Source organism: Gordionus sp. m RMFG-2023, chromosome 3 (assembly GCF_954871325.1).
Source record: "Gordionus sp. m RMFG-2023 chromosome 3, tfGorSpeb1-WG-v2, whole genome shotgun sequence".
NCBI classification, from domain to species: Eukaryota; Metazoa; Nematomorpha; class Gordioida; order Chordodea; family Parachordodidae; genus Gordionus; species Gordionus sp. m RMFG-2023.
In genome coordinates this window covers 44,398,576-44,420,199 of record NC_088777.1, presented here as the reverse complement: position 1 = coordinate 44,420,199, position 21,624 = coordinate 44,398,576, and the positions used below count along the sequence as shown (strand labels likewise).

Below are 21,624 nucleotides of genomic sequence, written 5' to 3'. Positions count from 1 at the left end.
CTTTCGGATTAACGTCTTGTTTTATCTTGACATTCTATTTTAACATTTGAATGTTCGGATAGTTATTTACATTTTTACTAAATATAAGAATCAAATAACTTTTATTCTATTATAATTTGATTCTTATATTATAATCTAATAAAATTTATAATCAGGGCTATAGCTGTAGTAAAGGAGTAATTTATTGTAATATTTTATTTACATATTATGTGTTTACTAATCATTATATATATGGTTATTTTATTATGTTTTATAATGTATGATAAGTATAATAATTATGTACGATAAACTTCCTATATATTATATATATGCATTTATCCATAATGGATGGCAAAAACCCAATTGTAAATAGCTACAGAAGAGGGCAGGGTGCTGACAAAAAAATTGGTCCTTAAGCCTAGCCTCCAAAATATTTTCTATTTGCTATAGAAAGCCTCCAAATATACAAACTTTCTTTTTTTGTAATTTTTTTATATTTTTTGATTTGAATCCTTTATTATTCAGATTTTATTTGAAAAATATATATAAAATTACTTTTTTATATAATGAATAGAAATAGATATAGTTTATTTGAATATTAGATATAATAATTTCTGACCATTAAATATTAAATAATAGGAATCTGCTTCCATTAGAACTCGCTTACATTAATCACATATAAATATTATGCAACCATAGCGAAGATATCTTCTAACAATTTACACGTATAAGAGGAAAAGAAATTTACCTTAAATGCAAATTTATAAGCAAAAAACATGCCCCTTACTATTTAAAATTTCGATTATATTATCCTCAAAATCAAATATATTAAAAAATTAAATTACTGACGGATTATCCATTGCAACGCATAATATAGATGACTCGATTTCAGCCTATATTTACAAACGTAGAATCCAAGTTTTTAGCCAGAAAGTATTACCTAAACCTCGTACCGGTAATATATTTCAAAACCTTTGTGCCATCTGTAATCCTCAGTCTTGCGTGATATTTTTTTGAACAAAATAATAAGCTGGCTGTATTTTAAAATCGGCTCAAATCGAGTTGTTTAACTACACCAGGACCAAATATTATTTTTAATTAACCATATTTTTTCCATTCATTCATAATTTTCAAATTCAAAAATTTTGTTGTTTTCTAGGATGGATTATCACTAATTTATTTTTATTTTTTATATAAAATCATTTAATTCTTAATTTTTATGCTAAACAAATGATTGAACACTCTGATCCTGAAAATTCTGTTAAAAATATTAAAGATACCATCATTCAGATTAGAACAGAAAATAATGATGATGGATATTCCAATAACCTAATCATTAAATATCCACATTTAGAGATTTCTATAAATAATAACAACAATACACATATATCTATAAATAGTAAAATTAATTTTTACGAGATTCATACTTAATTAATTTTTATTAAAATAGATTTTCAAAGTCACGATTCAACTAAATCATTTCATGTTTCAGAAATTATATGTAAGCCCCAAATCAACACGTCTTCAAATTTATGCATTAAAGACTTATCGCCAATATCAAATAGCTCCAAATTGATACAGTTACAAATTTTTATTATATTAAATTATCATTATATCATAAATTTAAAGCAGAGCAGTCAATTATTACTGTTTAAAAAAATATTTTATTAAATTATATTTATATACAAAGTTTAATTAAGTACTAGCCACCAGTAATAAATATATCTTATCAATGAGAATATATCATTTCATAATTTACCTTAAAAATATAAACATGGGATATCTAATGTTCAAATTTAAATAAAATAGTATACCAACTTTATATTTCTTTATCCTGTATTTTAAACATGAAAAATTTAATGCAAAAACTTTTAACACTTTATTGAACATTTGATAAGCCTTTTTCAAGGGGAAATTTAATAACAATTTTTTTTAAATTTATAAAACATTTATATTTTAAAGTTTTGATTTTGAGCTAAATTTAGTTTACACAATTAAATTATGTTTAAAGAATATTTTTTAACTTATACCATCTGGATATTAGCCATTATATAAAAAAAAATTAATTCATAATTAAAATAGTTTTGTATCTTATATACTAATTTGAGCCAAAAAATCTGACATAAGCCATTTTTTTAATATATGGGCTAATATAAAGAGAAAGATCAAAATGCCAATTTTAATTTCAAATTTTTTTATTTATGTTGTAAAGCTAAGAATATAATTACAATGTATTGCTAGAGATGATATCTTATATTATATATCAAAATGGTTATAGAAAAGTGTTACCTTTATTTTGACTTTCTAGAGGTTTTAGCAACACTAAAAAAAACAAATTCAAGACAGCATTCTTTTCATTATTAGAATTTTCGAATTGAATAATAACGAGTAATTTGTTTTTGGCCTATTACATTTAAAAAATATTTTTTGCGCTGGAGCTTGGAGCATGTAAAGATTATACCTATAGTTATGATCTAAAAACCAAGGGTGTAAACCCTTCCACCAAAAAACAGGGTTTGGGTTCAGGGAGAGCATAAGATAATATTGACTCAATTTTTTTTTTATTCTACTCCACATAATTTACTAGCAAAAAATTTAAAAAATCATTTATCCTGATAACTTTTTATATACTAATAATCCAAAAAGTACATCAATCAAATAAAAACATGCCAAAACTTCGACATACTTTGATAATTTACATTATTGCTTATATTTTAATTAAATTAATTTTAAAAGTTGAATATCTAGAAATATTGAATTTATTTTCCTTTCTTGATTTTATGTTTTTGTCCTAATTTTTTACTATTAAAAATTGATAATTAAAAAAAAAATAAACAAGATATGCAACATATTCCTATTTAGCATATTAAATTATTCAAAATTTTACTTACAAAATGGATATTTAAAAAAAACTGAAGATATTGAAAAGAGCGAAGAAAATTTTTACTTTTTATGAATTTTTTAAAAATATAATTTATGATTTTAAGAAATTACTTTAAATATTTTTTTTCCTGATACCCCTCAACTTTTAAAAAGGGTTTGGGCTTGGGTTCTGGTTTAACAAAAACATGAGGATCGGAGTTCGGGTTCACATCCCTGGGAAAAACCATATGAAGTTCAGAAATACGAGTGCCATCAAATGGGTCGAGATTGGAAAAATGTTTAATCAAATTAAGAAATTAATAAATATTTCACAAGTACAAAGCTAAAATCAGATTACAAATATATCAAGAAGCTTTATTTGAAAAAAGGTTTTAATGCTTCTTCGATAAGCAACAACCATCTTAAATTTGTTGAAGAATATTATTGGTTAAGAAACTTTCATCTACATATTTGTCTATTTTGGGGTCCAGGCGGAAACCTGCCTCTGCACATATTTGTCTACTTTTGGTTATTTGAGATGGAAACTTGCCTCTATATTCCACATTTTCTTTTAACCAATAATATTTTTAAATTTTAGAAAACTTGTTACTTATCATAAGAGCCTTAGAACCTTTTTTATTCATCTCTAATTTTTGCTTAGCACTTGGATAATACTTATTAAATTTTTGCTATAATTGATAAAAAAAAATTCTTAACTTGATCATAGTTGAAATCATGTTTCCCCATTTGACCTTGATTGCACTAGTATCTGAACTTTATTTTGTTTTTAAACCATTCGTATCGATATACTTATTACATGCTCCATGAAATCATATTCACCTGAAACTAAAAAAAATTTGTAATATAAATTACTAATAACTTTCAAAGCTTTAAAGTAAGTGATGCTAAACTTTTGTAACTTTTAGAATTTCTAAAAATTACGAAAATTTCATATATTCAAAAATATAATTTTGGCCACTGTTTTAATTTTAAATTTAAAATAGCACTTATTTCGATAAAGCTTAGAGCGTTTGCTCATTTAATTTTTGATTTTGGTACACAGCCCTTAAAAGGCCTATTTCATGTTTTTTTCGATATAGTTTGCGAATTTAATTTTTTGATGTTTTGGATAAGCCGTAAAATCAAATATTTTTTGAATATTCAAAAAATTAACCAAAAAATATATATAATCCTAACAAAGCAAGAAAAAATCAAAATATTTTTAATTTAATATTAGTAACAATTTTTTTTAGCCTGATCTCTAGATTTCACCTCACATTTGCAAAATACAATATTATAAATAAATAATCATTTATTTTTTTAAAAAAAATTAGGTTTCAAGAATCCAAAAATCTGGAAAAACCACCTTTCGATACTATTAAAGGTAATTAAGAAGAATTACCCCCAAAAAATCAATAAACACGCAACACCTTTTGAAATAATATATATCGAAGAAATTTCACTATTTAATTGCTCTAGTTAAAAAAATTTATATATAAACAGAAGTGGGAATTAAATTTGAAAAAAGGTTTCCATTCTGAATGTATATATAATATAAAATAAATTTCCGGTTATAGTTTCCGGTTGTGGTTCTATTTCCCAAACAATGAAGAAAATTTGCCAAAAAATAGTGTTTAACCTTCTCAATTGAAATAGCCCACAAACATTTTGAACAATATTCCTGTTCGGATTTCTGAAATTTTTTTTTTAAAAGAGGTTTCTAGTTCCGCTCAATTTTGATAATTTTACAAAGTTGTAATGTCATAAAGATGCTATAATCCACCTGCGGAGATATCCGTCCGAGTTTGGACTGTTGAACTCGGTGAAACATTCTTTAAAACATGACCGAATCAGACCTTTTTTTAAAAAAAATTTTTTTTAATTTAGACCGAGCCTAAAGCTAGTGAACATCTCGTTTTGAGCCAATTTTTAAAAATTGCTAATTCAATATTTTACTCAGAAAAATATTACGCTAGCCTGAAGATTTTGTTCATAGAAGGTACAAAGGTTTAGACATGTATTAGCGAAATCTCATAAACAATATTTTTCTGCCTAAAATATTGAGTTAGCCATTTTGAAAAATCGGCTCAAAACAAGCCGTTTAACAACAATACCTAAAGCTAGGGTTTAAAAAGCAAAAATTAGAGTGGATTTCTAAAAAAACGACCCTTTTAAGATTTTTTGAGTCGATTTCTAAAAAAAACGACTATTAAGATTTTAGCCAAAATGATATTTTCTTTTCTGAGCCTGGAGATTTTGCTTATAGACGGCAGAAAGGTTTGATCTTATATTCGCCAAATCTCGAGCAGACTCGAATCGACAAAAATTTCGAAATATTTTTTTTATAAATAATAACTCGCCTTCCGGACAAACAAATAAGTTCGACACAGGGCTCTAGTGAAGCAAAATCGCTCAATTTAAGTCGATTTTTAAAAACGGCTAACTCAATATTTTTACCAGAAATAATTCATAAGCTTCGAGATTTTTCTAATAGATGTCCAAAACTTTGTGCCATTTATGAGCAAAATCTTCAGGCTTGCGTAATAGTTTTCTGGATATAATACAGAATTAGTCGTTTTTCAAAACCGGCTTAAATGGAGCAATTTTGCATCACTACCGTGCTCTACTAATGTAATATATTATGGGAACTTTCTTTTCAATATGAATACCAATTATTTTTGGTTTCCAATATTGTTTATATACTTTTAAAGAAAAATCAGGCCTTCGCCTATATCTAAAATATACTACCCACTAGCCTACATCAGGCATTGGCCTATAAGTTCCTTTTATTTTTACCAATTTTATTAAAAATCATTTTGGTATAGAACTATTTACCGAAATGGTCTGTAATGATGATCATTTTTATACAGGTATTATAATAGGCTTTTATAATATATAAAATAATTTTTGCGTTATCGTATACTTTATACGAATAATGAATAAAATATAGATTTTAGCTTTTCATTGACAATAAGGAAATAAGAATCAATAATTTATCATTTAAAATTATTGATTTTAAATAATAATGATAATAAACAAATTGACTTTTTAAAAAATTATATATTGTACCTGAGAGGATGACGAATATAAATAAATGATATATTTTTAAGGAAATTTATCCACGAATGATAAGATGTTTTTTAAAGTTCTAACGTCGTGTTTATAGTTTTTGATATTAAAGGCATTCCCAATCAGGTGTATATTAGCATGTGTTAAAGCCCTGCCAATCTTAGGTCTGCACCCGACCCGTTAAAACCCTGTCCGAAATTATGTTTATTTTTGAACCCGACTAAAAAATTTTATTAATTTTTAAGCCCGCCCCAATTTTTTTTTTTATCTAGGCTCGATCTCGGCCCGTCCAAATTTTTAATTGAAGAAAGTTATAAATTAAAAGGCATATTTTTAAAAAGTTAAATTAAAAATCACTAAATTGCTTTGAAAGAAATTTTTTTTCAATAAAAGCATTTTTTGAAATTTTGTTTTTTTTGAGCCCCTTCTAGACGATTGGCAGGACTATCGCCCATGCATATGCGTATTAAAAAATCATATTTTAGAATAACTAATTTGGCCAAATATAAATTTTTTTTTGGTAGATTTTTAACATTAAGGAATCTTTAAGGTGTAGTAAAATTTAGAGGTAAAAAAACAATTATTTACTTTTTAGGTTTGGATGTAATCCACAACATTGTCGATAATTATGCGCATTTTACCTTGCACGGAAACGAGAGCCCGCAAATAACTCGTGAGACTTTAGCATCAACATCTCAAGACGTAAGCAACGTTCAAGACGATGCCAACGATAAGAACGAAATAGCCACCCTATCCAAAATGTTAAATTACAATAATGACATGACCCAGTGGATTGATTCGCGGGCGAATATCGATTCCTCTACCCTGACATCCCACCTAAATAAAAGGGAGGTTGATATAGTACTTACAAAGTCTATAAAAATGAAATCACAATTGACGACCTCTTTACCGTTACACCCCCAAAGTGTCGCTCGTATCGATAGCGTTCTAAATTTAACCACCCCAAAAATTATTGATCGTTATAAAAACGCCCACAGTCTCTCAAATAATTCAGCATTTCGCGATTCAGTTACCAAGTTAAATTTGACCGATAAAGGTAGCAAAGCTTGGACAAAGGATTTAGAATCTTGCCAAACGCAATATGATTTGGGCAGATTATCGCAATCATCTTCCGAGGGAGCTGCTGGTTCATCCTCTGAATCTGTGTATCACGATTATTCGTCGTTGTCATCTCGAGTCTCTAACGGTTCAAAAAATCGCGATAATATACGTGTTAATAAAGATGAACAATCCTCACATTTTTGGCTATCTCAAGTTGCTAGCAAAAACAAATCCTTCGAAGACCCAGAAAACGTCTCCAAATTTTTTGGCAGAGGCGATTTTATAGACCTTTCACAAAATTCACGCCTCCCTAGTAACACGCCTCGTAAATCGGATTTGCTCCAAGAAATATCGCTTCCGATTTTAAATAGGAGCCGAATGTCAAATACGTCGGATTTGATAAGGAGTAAATTAAGCATGAAGAATAATTCTATCAAATACTACAATTCATCCGGAGTTCAGACAACCAAAGATGTAAAGCCTGGCAACATTTCTGGAAACACAAAAAATCGCGTTCTAAATACCACAAAATCGGAGAGCCCGATAATGTTCGATTTTAAGGCCAATGTTTTTAATGTCAATTCTATGGATCAAATGGAGGGTAGGCAACTTTTTAAGGACAAAAAAAATTTTTTTGAATATTATTTAATTCTTAATATTATAATGTAACAAATAGATTTCTCCAACAATCTAGTTCCGAAAGATCAGCTTTATGATGATAATATATCGAATATTGAAGAAAGTAGTCGTAAAAGTTTAACATATGATGTCTCAAACAGGAGCCCTCGAACCAAATCCCGATCCAAGAATGCTAATCTTGGTATCACGAGTTCGATTAGAAGTCCTATAACTTACCATCAAATTTCTGACATGAAGGATGCCACGACGGATACCTTTGTCATTCCAACATCACCAGATATTAGCTATAATAAAAACGATCTCATCGAACGTGACGAAAATAGAAATTCGATTCGCCCAAACTCTATTGCGAATGGAAACCGACCCGATACCGCCACATCTTACTCTCTAATGAAGGACGTGCTGACCGATTCCAACAAAAATTTAGTAGACCTCGTTAAGGATCTCATGAAAGAAATGCTGGGCTTAAAAAATCCGATCGTGAATAACAATAGAAGCTCCGCGACAGGTTTAAAGGGTGGTCCCTTAGAATCGGGTTCATCTGGTAAAAAAGATTTACCCGAAAAGCAACCGAAGCGTCTCGTTGATAACCAATTCAAAAATAGCGATAATGCGGCGCTTCAACCCGGGGTACGGCGAACCGATTCAAATTATTACGCATCATTTAACGACAGTCTATCTAATCGTTCCTCTCACTCTAACTCTGTAAATTTTACTTAATTTTGAAAATGCTTGCATTTTTTTTTAAAAAAAAGAATAATTTATCAAATTATATAATTATTTATAGAGTATTATATAATAATATGAAGGTATGTGTCGTCGTTAAGATTTTTCTTCTTAAAAATAATATTTTATAAGCTATGATAGTAATGATCAAATATTGCTTTCTTTATAAACTAAATACTCTATAAAAGAAATAAAGAAAGAATTATTTAATTGTATTATTAAAGTATATATTCGCAAACTACTGAGGACTTTATGTTTATTATATGTCCATTTATCTTTAATTACATATAGTATAGGTGCCACAAAATAATCAAATAATTTAGGAAATACAGTAAAACCTGCCTAATTTAGGCACTGTAAACCAGGATTTTTGCCCAATTTATCAAGACTTTTTACCTTTTAATAGTAGATAATAGAAATTTGATTGGGACTCAAAATTTTGGTAAAATTAAGACGTTGTCCTAATAAGAACCCCAAATAGAAAAGTTTTACTCTCCAATAAAACCTTCCTAATTTGAGCAAAGTTGGGATCAAGATATTTGCCCAATTTATCAAGGCATTTTTAAATGTATAGTAGTCAATAAATTAATAGGAATTTGATTGGAACTCAAAATATTGGTCTAATTAGGGAGGTGCCCTAATTATCAAGAGCCCAAATTAGACAAGTTTTACTTTATACAGCGCGGTAATAGCAGGAAAAATGGCTAAATATACAGGCGCGTGCCAAGGAAATTCTGCTAATAGAGACGCATGGTAATTTATTTCCACTTTCTACAAAGTTGAGTTATATCTCAAATAAAAAAAACCCTAGGCGAAGGCAATAGTTTTTAGCTAAAAACTAAGATTTAAGCGCGCTAAAAACGGATAAGAATAGAGCAATTATCCAATTATATTAATGCGCGTGAATAATTTTTCTGCCATTTTTATTTTTTTAAAAATTTGCAAATCAATTAATTATTAATATTTTAGGAATTGAGGCAATTGATAGCAGAAATGATCAAGAAAGAATTAAAATCCTTCGATGACAAAAAAAGGCAGAATGACGAATCCAGTGAAGATCGTTTACAATTGGTCCCACGGCCTCATACCCGAAATCGATATAAGGCTTCGAGCGATAGTTTTTCCAGTTTCGCAAATTTAAATTTTGAAACGGATTTAAAGCCCTTAACCTCCTTGATAATAGATCGCGTGCTAAAAATGGTGGAAAAACTTATTTTTAAAAAGATGACAAGTAAATACGATTTATTATAAAATGAAATTTAAAAATAAATATAAACAATATTATCATTTTTAATTGACAGGTAATCAAATTGAATCCTTGTCATCAAACCCGGCACGTAACAAACATTCTACTCCTAAAAAAGTTCGTTCCAAATTTAAAGAGTACCAGTTCAATGACAACAGCAGTATCCTAACTTTAGCTAACAACCAAGCCTTACACACGTTTCCTTATTCCAATGCTTCCCTTAACAAGGATTCATTTCAGACTCTCCTCGCGAGCAACGCAGCCAAAAACGATTCCCATTTCAATATAAGCGACATCACGTCGACCGACTATTACGTGGACGACACTAAATATATAGTTGACTCTCCGGCAAGTACGAATTACTTGGCCGATCTGTCTAACACCTTTGACATTACCAAAAACGGAACATTCTTCGGCAAAGATACTACGCTAAAGAATTCGAATATTAGCTACGTTGCGGGGGATATTTATAAATCGTGCGATATTGACCGGGACGCAAATCAAATCGATGCGACGATCGCTGATCCATTGAAAAATAACATTTCGGATAGCTTTAATGTCAAGGACGCAAGTTTGAATGTCCATCCTTGCGCCTTTACCTCTAACGAACCCTCTAAACCTTTGCAAAATATTGATACCAATACAAATGTTCCAATAACTACTGGAATTTTCAAAACCGCGAACGGTAAACTTAGTACAATTTCTCCCTTTCCCACAGTACCTGATTTAAAACAAAATCTTGATTTGACAAATAACGATCAGAGTAATATTGTAGACGAAACTTTGAATGATAAATTAGAATTCGATGATAGTAGCATAGCAAAATTCACCTCACAATTTGAAGGATTATCTTTGAAAGTAAATAAGTTTTATCGATTTACCTTAGGATAGATTAAATATATGAGAAGGGCATTTACGAGTTAAAATATTTCTAAAATAAAAATTTACACTAACAGTATTTCTCATCTCCAACTTTCTTTATACATTATCCATAATTATTTTCGTACTTTTACAATTAAAATCATTTTTGTATTTTATTAGTTTTATGCTTTCAAATTGCAAATTTAATCTTTTTATATTTGTAAAATGTTTTATAAATTTACCTTTTTTTAAAAAAATATTAAAATATAAATATGATGGTATTACTCTCTTAATATGACATGAATAAAGATATCAAATAAATATAACTGTATAAAATTTTTATTCATAAATTTCCAAATTTAAAACTTTGTTAATCCAACATTATTTTTAAAAAAATTTGATTTTTTTTAAAATAATTAGGCCTAAGAAAAATTTTAGGCCCACCCGGATTTTTTAAAAACATATTATATTTATTTTTAATTTTTATAGTTAATAATGGCGATTTAAAATATTTGGTATTAAAATATTTAGCCCGACACGGGTTTTTTTTTTAAAAAAATTTTAGGCCTGGCATGGGTATTTTTTTAAAAAAATAAGTCCAAGCCTGGATTAAAAAATTAAAATACTATATTATTTATATTAATATCATCAACAAATCAATTTTTTTTTTCTTAGCAAGCCCTCAAAACCTTTCGACCCGATTTCATAATCAACTCCTGGTGTCGTCAGCAGCACGTATCGTTTCTCTCCGAAAAACGTAAGCAACGTAGCAGATCACGATCCGAATCCTTGAATGGATCCAATACTTCTCTCGATATTCCAAAAGTCAGGCGGGCCTTACAGCTCAGTCTTCGCAGGCGCGCCAGAAAATTGAAGAAAAATCTGGATTCACATAAAGATGCCACGGTACCGGTAACAGTTCCCAAGTCGAATATATGCAATACTACCGAGAAACTCGCAAAGGATCAAAAAGTTGAAGGCAAAAGGAGTCTTAAATCAGAAAATCCTACCCTTTTGCGCCACACCAAAATTTCTTCTGAAATTAACTCTCCCGGATCCGGTAAACGGCTAATAAATTATAAAATTAGCAAAACCCGTACCACCCTGAATCAATCCCTTACCACTCCGACTAAAAGAGAACTGAACGAAAATGGTAAAAATTGTGGTAAAGATTACCGAATCCTAAACGTGTCCAAGTTTACGCTACCCGTCGTTTCAAACTCAATATCTTTCTCTCAGGGTTATATCAGCGATGATCAACATTTCCCAATGTAATTTTCCTTTTTTTATATAAAAAAAAAATTAACAGTATCAAGTTAAACATTGATATATTTTGGGTACTAATTTTTACACCAAGCATCATTTAAAAAAAATACTTAGTTTGAAATAGTCAATTTAAAAACAGAGCCCTCTAGACACCCCCTCTCCCCTCCCAAGCAAATGACGCTGAGCTCACCCCCCCCTCAGTTACTAAATTATAAAATATATTCTGAATAAGAAGGTATTTCATTCCCTCTGAGATTTCGAAGCACAATCACATTGTATTTTTCCCATGCTAGAGAACCTTGGTCAGATTTTTTAATGGTGGGCATAAAAATTCGGGCATATTTTTTTGGTGAAATATAAAAACCTATAACCTACACTATACCTAAGTTTGTATGACTTATGTTTTTTTAGTCAAGGTAAATTTTTAGACCTATCAGTATTTAGCACTAATTGCTTAATATCAACTCAAAAAACATTCCTTCGAACTTATAAAACTGTTTTGCAGGATTTATAATGTTCTCTGTATTGTTTTTAAAAATATATATTATTAATACAATATCTTAGGATTTCTCATTCCCACAACCATCCCCAAAACAAAACGTATGATATCAGTATGAAGAAACACTATCAAAAAAACCCACAATCAATGCAAAATATTATCAACATTAAGTTACTAAATGAATACAAAACTTGTTCTTAAATTCTTTAATATATAATATTTTGTAATGGTAAATTTATTATAATTCAGAGACTTTTATAATAAATGTGAATAATTCTTGATATTTTTAAAAAAAATAATAATTGTGTACCAGAATATTTTTTTGCATTTAATGCCTAATTCATAAGAAATTATTTTATGCATACATTGGAAAACGTTTTTACATAGGTCTTTATATATGAGAATTAAAACCATCATTAAAAGAAACAAATTTGAAATCTTTTATTGAATCTTGGCAAATGTAACTGAGATTTTTGATCCCATAAATATCGCTTAAATTTATAAAAAAATGCAATATTCGAGAACTAAAACGTGAAACTTTCAGAAATAAAGGAAGGGGTGCAGAAAAAAAAATTATATGTTCTTAATATGTATATACCTCAATCTCTTAATGGCTAGAACTCTGTTATGACTTTTAGTCTTATTCCTTCGGAGTTATAAAAAGAAGTCACTTTAAATAAGCTAATCGGTTGACGAATCTAACTTCATGAAAAATGAAATATATGTTCCATAAAATAATTGAGATTTGGGTTGTCTTGAAATATTAATTTGCGAAATTTCTATCCATTCCTTTAACGAGTCTCTTCAAATGCCAAATAACTAAAATATAATGTAATATTAGGAAAGCTTGAAAATATTCCCAATAGGGACACGAATAGTAAATGGACATGCGATGAGAATGCAAATGCTGAAAATGTGGGAAATATTTTGAGAAAAGAAAGGAAAGAGCAGCATGTTATACAAATTTTGTGTATTATGTAATATTTGATTGTATAAATCGGAATAGATTTTTTCCCTTGAGGAGCTTTAAATCAAAGTTTCTTTCTTTATTAAAATGTTATATTCTAATCTAGGTTGGCAAGTCGGTCAATTAACCGGTTAAATTCAGTCAATTGAGCGGAGGAGTATTTGACCTTGTCAAATAACTTTAAAAAAAATTAAAAATATGTTTAAAAATTAAAAACAATATAAATACATGTGTTCACAATGTTGTTTATTTTTTGGTTCCCTATATCAAGAGGGGCATCTCACTAGTAGTAAATTCAATGAAATAAATGATATAATTCAAGAATTAGCCATTTTACAAGGTGGTGATTAAATATTTTAAGTGATATAATTTATTTCAGAAGCAAGAACAGCATGTTTATGGCAAATTAAGTGGAAAACAGTAATATCCATAAGAAAAAATCAATTCCGACCTCAAATTAATATATTAAGCTTTGCCCAACATGCCCATTAAGAGAAACAATTCCTACTTTTACTTCTTCTTTAGAAAGAAATAGGTCGATTTGGGTTATACATGAAAATATAAATCGAAAGAACACGACAGGAAAATTGATTAAGAAAATGATAATATTAAATATGAATCAGTACAAGACTGCTACAAAGAGCTAAACTATTGAATGACTATGAATTTAAATAATTAATATTATAGATTCATTTTATTATTATGTTCAAAATAAAGTTAATATTGACTTTAAAAAATATATATATGAATTTGACCTGTCATGCACAACCCTGATTGTAATCTTGGAGACATGGAACATTACACTTTTTAGCTTCTAAGATTTTTTACCTCACGATCCTCTGGCTCATTCAATAACAGCGATAATTAAATTACCCGACATTCTTTCTTTCAAATAAATTAGAAATCAATTCTTTCGATTGAACTTATATAAATGAAAATAACTTTTATAGACCTTTAAATACCCCACCTTCAACCACCATATCAATAAACTTTAAAAATGACATAGAGAATGGATTTGAATAAAGTTTTTTCTTCTTCCTATTATTTTTATAAGCCAAGACTAGTTTGTTTATTTACATAAAAATAAATTACTCAATATTATATAAATAAGATAAATTATTTATAAATAATAAATCGACGGTTTTAATTTAATCAAAGGATTTTTTTGAGATTTTTTTTTCTATACGCGACATTTTTGCATTTTTTTTGATTTAGTATTGTGCATCCATCCATATAAAACAAAATGACCGAACATTCATTTATAAAAATAAATATTATATAACGCGATTTTTAGATCAAATTATTATTCAAATTTGTGGTATATGTATTGAGGGCATCGTTCGACATGGACAGTCCATGGTTCATTGGGTAAAAATTTGTGCCAAATTTCTCTTCGAAATTTCTTTGAGTTGTAGATCCATCGAGTTGCGAGTTGATATGCGTGTAGTATGGATTGAATGCTGGTTTATCTGATACGTAAATGTAAATAAATAACGAGAAGGGGTTTTATAGATAATTTACACAAAAACAGAGTTAAAATAAATCAAAAACTATTCTGTCCATAACATTCCATTATTAAGGTTATGTTGGACTAAACCGTAGGCTAGGTCTTTAGAATTAGAACCTCGATTCGGGTCCAAGGTTAGGTTTGATCTGGGACATCTAAACCATTATATTAAGTATTTTTTTTTAATTAAACTTTGAATCAGATTTTGAAATGCTTTGCAAAATAATAAATCCTCAAAAATTTAGGATCTTTGAAGATTTTTTATGAGAATGCTCAAGCAGGATTTTATGATATTATCTAAAAAATCATCTTTTATAAACTTTTGTGATTTTTATGCATAAAAAAATCTTTTATTTTTTTATTTTAAAGATTTTTTAGCTTATTTTGGACTTTATTTATAATGCTACATTTATACCATTATATTTAAATAATATTATGTTTTCGTAATTATGAATATTTATATTTTTTTACCTTAATTATACTTTCAAGTTTTATAGTATATTCAAATATTAATTTTAATGATTTATTTCAGGCATTCAAATCGAACCAAGAAACCGGTATGATCCGTTATTATTTACCCAAACTGAACCGTTAAAAAATTGTCCCCTGTACCAAACCTCTTAAAATGTGAACCAGTTTGAATCCTTTGATAACTCTTTTAAAGAATGTATAATAATCAGTTGGATTGATAAGTATCAGTTAATTTTGTTTAAATATTTTCTTATATTGCTATTTGACGGTGCCATCTATCCGAGTTAACATATAGAAGTGATCTCAACCCTAATAAATTATTCCTCCTTCTTATTACCCCTCTTTCATAGTTAGCGCTATACGAACGCTGTATTTTTTGTATTCCCCGTAATTCGCATGCGCTAAATGTGTATGAGGGGTTACTCTGTAATTCACAGTTAGAAGGAATTAGCGGAAAAGTGTACAAAATATGCTGTATTTTTCAACATTTTTATGCATTTCGTCGTGAATTCGCGTTAACTGTGAATGCTAGGTTATAGATATAAATTGACCGAAGGGGATCTTAAAATAATAATAAAAATTAGAGAATAGTTGATAAAATTTTTTTTACATAATTCTAATATGCTTGTATGCGCATAGGTTTAACCCGGTTCTTAAAGGTTCGAACAGAAATATATGATTATTTTTTACTAATCGAACCATGAACAGTTATTTTTATCTAAACCGAAACCGATGTTCTTTAAGGGATTTATTATTTTTCTAAAAAAATGGATCTGGTCCAGTCGGTCTGGTTTTTTCAGGCTTTAGTTCACATTGGTCTTTTAAAATCGTTCAAGGGGAGGGACCTAACCACGATTTTCTCTAATGGATAGCTTAAATGTTGGATTTGTGTTTCGTTTATTATAATTATATAATGTTGTATTGTCCTATTAGGATGAATCCATGGGGATTTGAAACTCTCAATTTCAAATCATTTACTGAGGGAGATTTTTAAATTTGAAAAAATTAAATTTGACTCGAAATATATTCCAGCATGTTTAGGCTACCTACTTTCTAAAATTTAATAAATCTTCGCTTCAACATATGCTGAAATGCATTACCAGTCAAGTATTTTTTAATAAATATGGTCCCCAGTAAATGATTTTAAAATTGAGAGATTCCGTTCCCATGGATTCCAATAAAACATATTGTATTCCAATTTGAAAAACCTTTTTTATCTATTGTTATGTTCGGGTTCAATGGGGTTTTATAGAACGATAATAAATTGAAATTATTATAATATAATTTTTTTTTTTAACCTTGATCAATCATAAGAGGATATTGAGTATGAATACTTTTTGTTAACATTTCATCTTCGGAAGTTTGACTAAATAGCAATGGCATATTATGGATATTATCACAAGTTTTACTAGATAATTGTTGAAACTCCTGTGTTCTCGATCTATGTTCTAAATTTAAAAAAATTCAAAAACCTTAACTTAATTCTAAGGGTATTTTTGAAAAAAAATTATTTGCCCTCCTATTCCATAATTAAAAATGTAGTTGAATAATTGCTCAATTTTCAGCCGGCTTAAAGTAACGGCTGGATCTAATTCTTAGCTAACCGAAAACTAACGCAGCCTCCATAATTTGGGTGCTGTTGGGTGAAAATATAACTCAACTTTTAACTCGATTACTAGGTCGATTTTCATCGTCAGCCTGTAAATTTACATATTTAATAATTATCCAAGCTTATATTTTAAAAGTAGCTTATCTAAATATAAAATAAGTATGTATGTAAAAATATAAACTTAATAATCGAATAAATTTACCTTGGGAGTTATATATTATATCCTCGTTTTTTGGATTGGAAAATTGATTCCCTTTTTTAAAAAAAAATAATTGTTATGATTTTTATTAAATGGAATCTTAAGTATAAACCAAAAAAAAGTTTTTTAAAACCCGTAAATTTTTTTTTATTGTGTTTGAAAAACCTTTTTTAGGCCATTTCCAGATGGAACATTTTTTAAAAGCAGTTTTCTGAGAATTTTCCCAGTAATTTTTTTTTTAATTTTCAAACAATTAATAAAGTATCTCAGACATGTTTTAATCGTTAAAAAAAATACTATTAACGATTAAATGGCGTCTGAGATAATACGGACCAAGTTTATTTGGGATATATTTGTGGAAACATCCCTAAGAAAAGATCCTGATTAGTAATAACTTATTGAAAATTGAGGAACTAAGACCTCCTGGAAAATTTCTTCAAATAACGAATACTCACTTAATTCAGAATATAAAAATGACTATAATCTTCAAATATTACTGCGAAGAGTCAAATAATATATTTGCTACTAATCACTTTGCAGCAACAACATGATTGCCGCTCTTAGGGGTAATAAAATGTCGTGATTTACATATCTGCAACTTAGGAACCGGTTTTTAACTGTATGGTAATGACCTTCCTGGCTTAACTACCCCCCCCCTTTCCCCTTTATAAAGCTTAGCTCTAATAGATTAGAAGATCTGTGATGAAATATTTATTCCCTGTAATTTTTTCCCTGTCGTTTAACTTGCCTAAAAAAAATTAGGGATTTGGCCGAAAAACCGGTATATTGATGGGTATAACATATATAGAAATTAATCAATGCAATCGCTATAAAGAGAGAAAAATGCTAAACGACTCGATAGAAACGGCACCTAATATTTTAGCCAATACTCTACCTTGGAGATTTCGCTCATAGATGGTAAAAATGTTTGGACATCTATTAACGAAATTTCGAGGCTTACGTAATATTATTTTGGCTAAGAACCAAACTTCGGATAGGTTCTAAATAGCTAAATATTAGCAATCTCGCTTATATCTCCTAGAAAATATTTGAAGTAATATTGAAAATAATATTAATGGATACTGGGGAAGTAAACATTTCCATTTAAATTGAGTTTTTGTAAAAAATGGAGGAAATATATTGGACTTTTTGGGAATATTGATGACATTTCTTCTATTTTTAGCGATTTATATATAAAAAAAAATTTCTATTAAATACTAAATGTTTAACTTCCCTAGCATTTAATAAAAAATTTCTAGGAAATATAGGCGAGATTTTCAATTTTATTTTTTTTAACGATTTAGAACGGGGACCAAAAAATTTAATTTAAAATTGGCTAAATCGAACTAAAAAGTTAAAAAAATCTAATGTCAATTAAAATTAATCCTAATAGAATAATAAATTTTTCATTAACTTACCTCTATTATAATTTATAAATTATTATTTTCGCAACCAAATATAATTATTTTTTAAACCAAATATAATTTTTACTTTTATAAAGTAAAAGTTGGATAATTACGAGCAATATTCTCATTTATATGACAAATTCCGCCGATTAAATTTAATGTATGCCAATTTATTTTATGATAATTTGCTTTATTATTGGTTTAAAAACCAACTTTGTGTCCAACATAGCAGTAAAGTTTAGGAGAAGAAAAAATAAATATATATCAATTTTTTTAGATTAATATACTTATATATTACTTTTAGATTTTTATAAATAATTAAGTGCATTAAACTTCATTAAAATAAATGAGAAAAAAAATAATACAAGTTTTATCACTTTATATAAAACATAATAAATAAATACATTATTTCTAAAATGAAAAAAAAAATTACCAATTTAAAAAATATTTTAAAAAATCGATAATTTTTCGCATCTTCTTTCTTTTTTGTTTAGTTTTAAAAAATAAATCATGTATATTTAATCTATAATAAAGACAAAAAAAAATAATCGAAAGATATGATATACGGTGTTATTATTATATATTTACTTTTTAAGGTAAGTGGACCAATAAAAAAGAAAAATCAACTTAACCTTACCCATTCACCGCTCACTGTGAGCAGGGTTAGAGATCTGGGTTAAGATTTAATATAAATTTAAGATAATGACTCAATAGCAGTCCACTTGGTCTTAAAAATTGGTCTTCATTTATATTTTTATTTATTTTTTTTAAAAAATAATGAAATTATCTTAAAAAATCGGATGACGTCATTTACACTCGCGTGATTTTTTTTTTTTGTATTTTAACCAGAATTATATAAAAATTTAAACATTTAAACTGTATCCTGGTTCCACTTATTTTTGATACTAGTTTTTGAATTAGGACACCCTGTTTTGGTTTGTTTTAAGTGTATTTTATTTTATTTTTAAACAAGACTTAATAGCAATCGAGCATTTGTTTCAATCTAGATAAAAGTTAAAATTAGGCAAATAGTATTAAAAATAAAAATATTTGAATGCAATTTTATCTTCAATATGAGCAAATAATTTAAATAAATATATATTAAAAAATAATAAGTACATATAAAAAATATATATAAATATTTATTAAAATATTTTTCCCCTTTAAATCTATAGATATCAATTCATGATTGTGAAGGATATTTTTCTCATGTAAAGGAATATATATAAATCCTTGCTTAGCCATGACGCACAATTATTAAAAACAATTACATTGATGCCCAAAATTATTTTAAGCGGATAAATTTATTTATATTTTAAAATAATTTTATGGAAATTCCACTGACTCTTAATGAATATTTATTCGTAAGAAGGATAAAAATAGGTGTATTGACATTTTTTTAATTATATTTTTATGGTGTTCGAATTGAATGAGAATAAAATATAAAAATGTTGTTTAAGTATTCTATTTAAAATTTTAAATAGCTATAGAATATGTAAACTTTTAAGCGTATTTTAACTATATTCTAATCTAACTATATCAAAATCGATATTTGAAAAAAAAATGGTGTCCAGAATCCTTTTCTTTTCTGTATAAAATTAAGAATTAAGTAAAGATAGAACGCATTCAGGGCGGGATCGTCTAAACAGCTGTTCAATCGTAATTCATTAAAAAAAGTGCATTTAACGTATTTTTAGGGAATCAAGTCCTTAATTTCGAAATCTATATTTAAAATAAATAATTAAATAGGCCCAGACTACTTTCTGAATAAAATTCAGAATCAAGAATAAAAATTAGGCCTAGCTAGAATGCTGCCATATAAATTTTTTAATGCGCACGAGCACAGAGGAAGGAAAAAAAATGGACCTAGCCATACCCGTGCTGGCTAGTAGGCTGACTTGTCCTGTCAGACCTGATTGATTTATTAAATTTGTTTTTCAATAAAATATTCAAAGTTGGTAAATTATCATTTATGACAGGTGCCGCTCATAAATTACAAATCTGAACTGAAACGCGGTAAGTTATTTTGACTTTAGTTCTATCTCAAGCTTGGGTTGGGAATTTTTTTTAACTTCAACTAATTTTTGCAGATAATTAAAAACAGGGTAGGATAAGGGAATACGGTCTAGACAGATATGGTTTAGGACTAATTTATGTATTCAAATTGGGTGCATACTTTTATTTTAATAAAATTTGAACATTTTTTGTTATCCATGTCATACAGGTAGTATCATTAGCTATTTTTAAATATTAACAGTCTAAAAACCGAATAAATATGGGAATTTAATCATATTATAGAACACTCATCCTCTCCCCCGTTACATCTTTTGTCCAATTGTTTCAAAAGATTATTGAATTATCATATAAAAATAGACTAATTAATAGTTTTGTTAATAAAATAATTTTACTTACAGGCGGAGAAAGGTAAACTAGTCTCCAAAGCGGAGTTTGGTTGGCGTATGGAATTATCAATATTCGAAGCACTAGACATTTCTGTCAGAGGTGTTATTTCTGTTTTGATTATAGGTCTTATTCTTCGGGAATGCCTAAAAAAATGTCGCCTAGCTCCCAGAGCACTTAGCTGTTTCATGCGACGTTCTTTGGATCTTCTATTTTGAAACCAGACCTTATAAAAATTTAAAATAAACAAAAGGGAGATGAGTTGATAATATATATAACTTATTTATTCTTAAATTATAATTTTTTTATAAGTTCTTTTTATAAAAACTTTTATACAAGCCTTTAAAAATTAAAGATTAACAATTTTTTCATTCGTTATCAGAGAGGAAAAAAAATGTAGAAAGCTCAGAGTTTACAGGTTCTGAACTGAGGCGCGACAAGTTGTTTTCAACAAGCTGGGAGGGGGGTAAGACAAATCCCCTCAAACGGGTAATCAGGGTTGGACATATATAGTTTTGGGTAAATTTAAGAGTTATAAGTTATCTGACCTTTTTTCAATTAGTTTAGTAAGAATTAATTTTTTATCTGCTATTTCAAGCAAAATTTAAAATACATTGATTCCAATCTTCTCTCTATTCGGGGTTGTTGAAAATTATTTTAGACGGGAACCAATTATAGAAATCTATACATTTTGAAGCGATAACTTTTTAAAATCAATATAATTTTCATAGGGAAAAAAATGATAAACACCATCATACTAATATTTTAATATCTCAAGCGTAATCAAAAATCAACCTCTTGTTTTAATTAGCATTTTAAGACTCATTTATAATAAACGCGTTATTTTCAAGCGGCG

At 28.1% G+C, this 21,624-nt stretch overlaps 2 protein-coding genes across 2 annotated transcripts in view; one reads left to right on the top strand and one right to left on the bottom strand.

Annotated features, from left to right (window-relative positions):
• Positions 1 to 1,209: 1,209 nt before the first annotated feature.
• On the top strand, positions 1,210 to 12,410 carry LOC135927018 (probable serine/threonine-protein kinase DDB_G0282963). The gene is made up of 9 exons (XM_065462953.1): positions 1,210 to 1,378; positions 1,430 to 1,559; positions 4,176 to 4,225; positions 6,506 to 7,573; positions 7,649 to 8,316; positions 9,307 to 9,568; positions 9,639 to 10,441; positions 11,120 to 11,715; positions 12,275 to 12,410. Exons 1-9 carry the CDS (start codon positions 1,210 to 1,212, stop codon positions 12,408 to 12,410), a joined length of 3,882 nt encoding a protein of 1,293 aa, XP_065319025.1.
• Positions 12,411 to 14,269: 1,859 nt separating this feature from the next.
• Positions 14,270 to 21,624, bottom strand: part of LOC135926209 (rho GTPase-activating protein gacU-like) — a 42,606-nt gene continuing 35,251 nt past the window's right edge. The window contains exons 4-7 of the mRNA XM_065461979.1: positions 20,781 to 20,994; positions 16,966 to 17,016; positions 16,453 to 16,602; positions 14,270 to 14,645 (exon numbers count right to left, since the gene is read on the bottom strand). Of these exons, the coding sequence (XP_065318051.1) occupies positions 14,467 to 14,645; positions 16,453 to 16,602; positions 16,966 to 17,016; positions 20,781 to 20,994 (594 nt within the window). The 3' untranslated portion in view covers positions 14,270 to 14,466. The remainder of the gene's footprint in view (positions 14,646 to 16,452; positions 16,603 to 16,965; positions 17,017 to 20,780; positions 20,995 to 21,624) is intronic.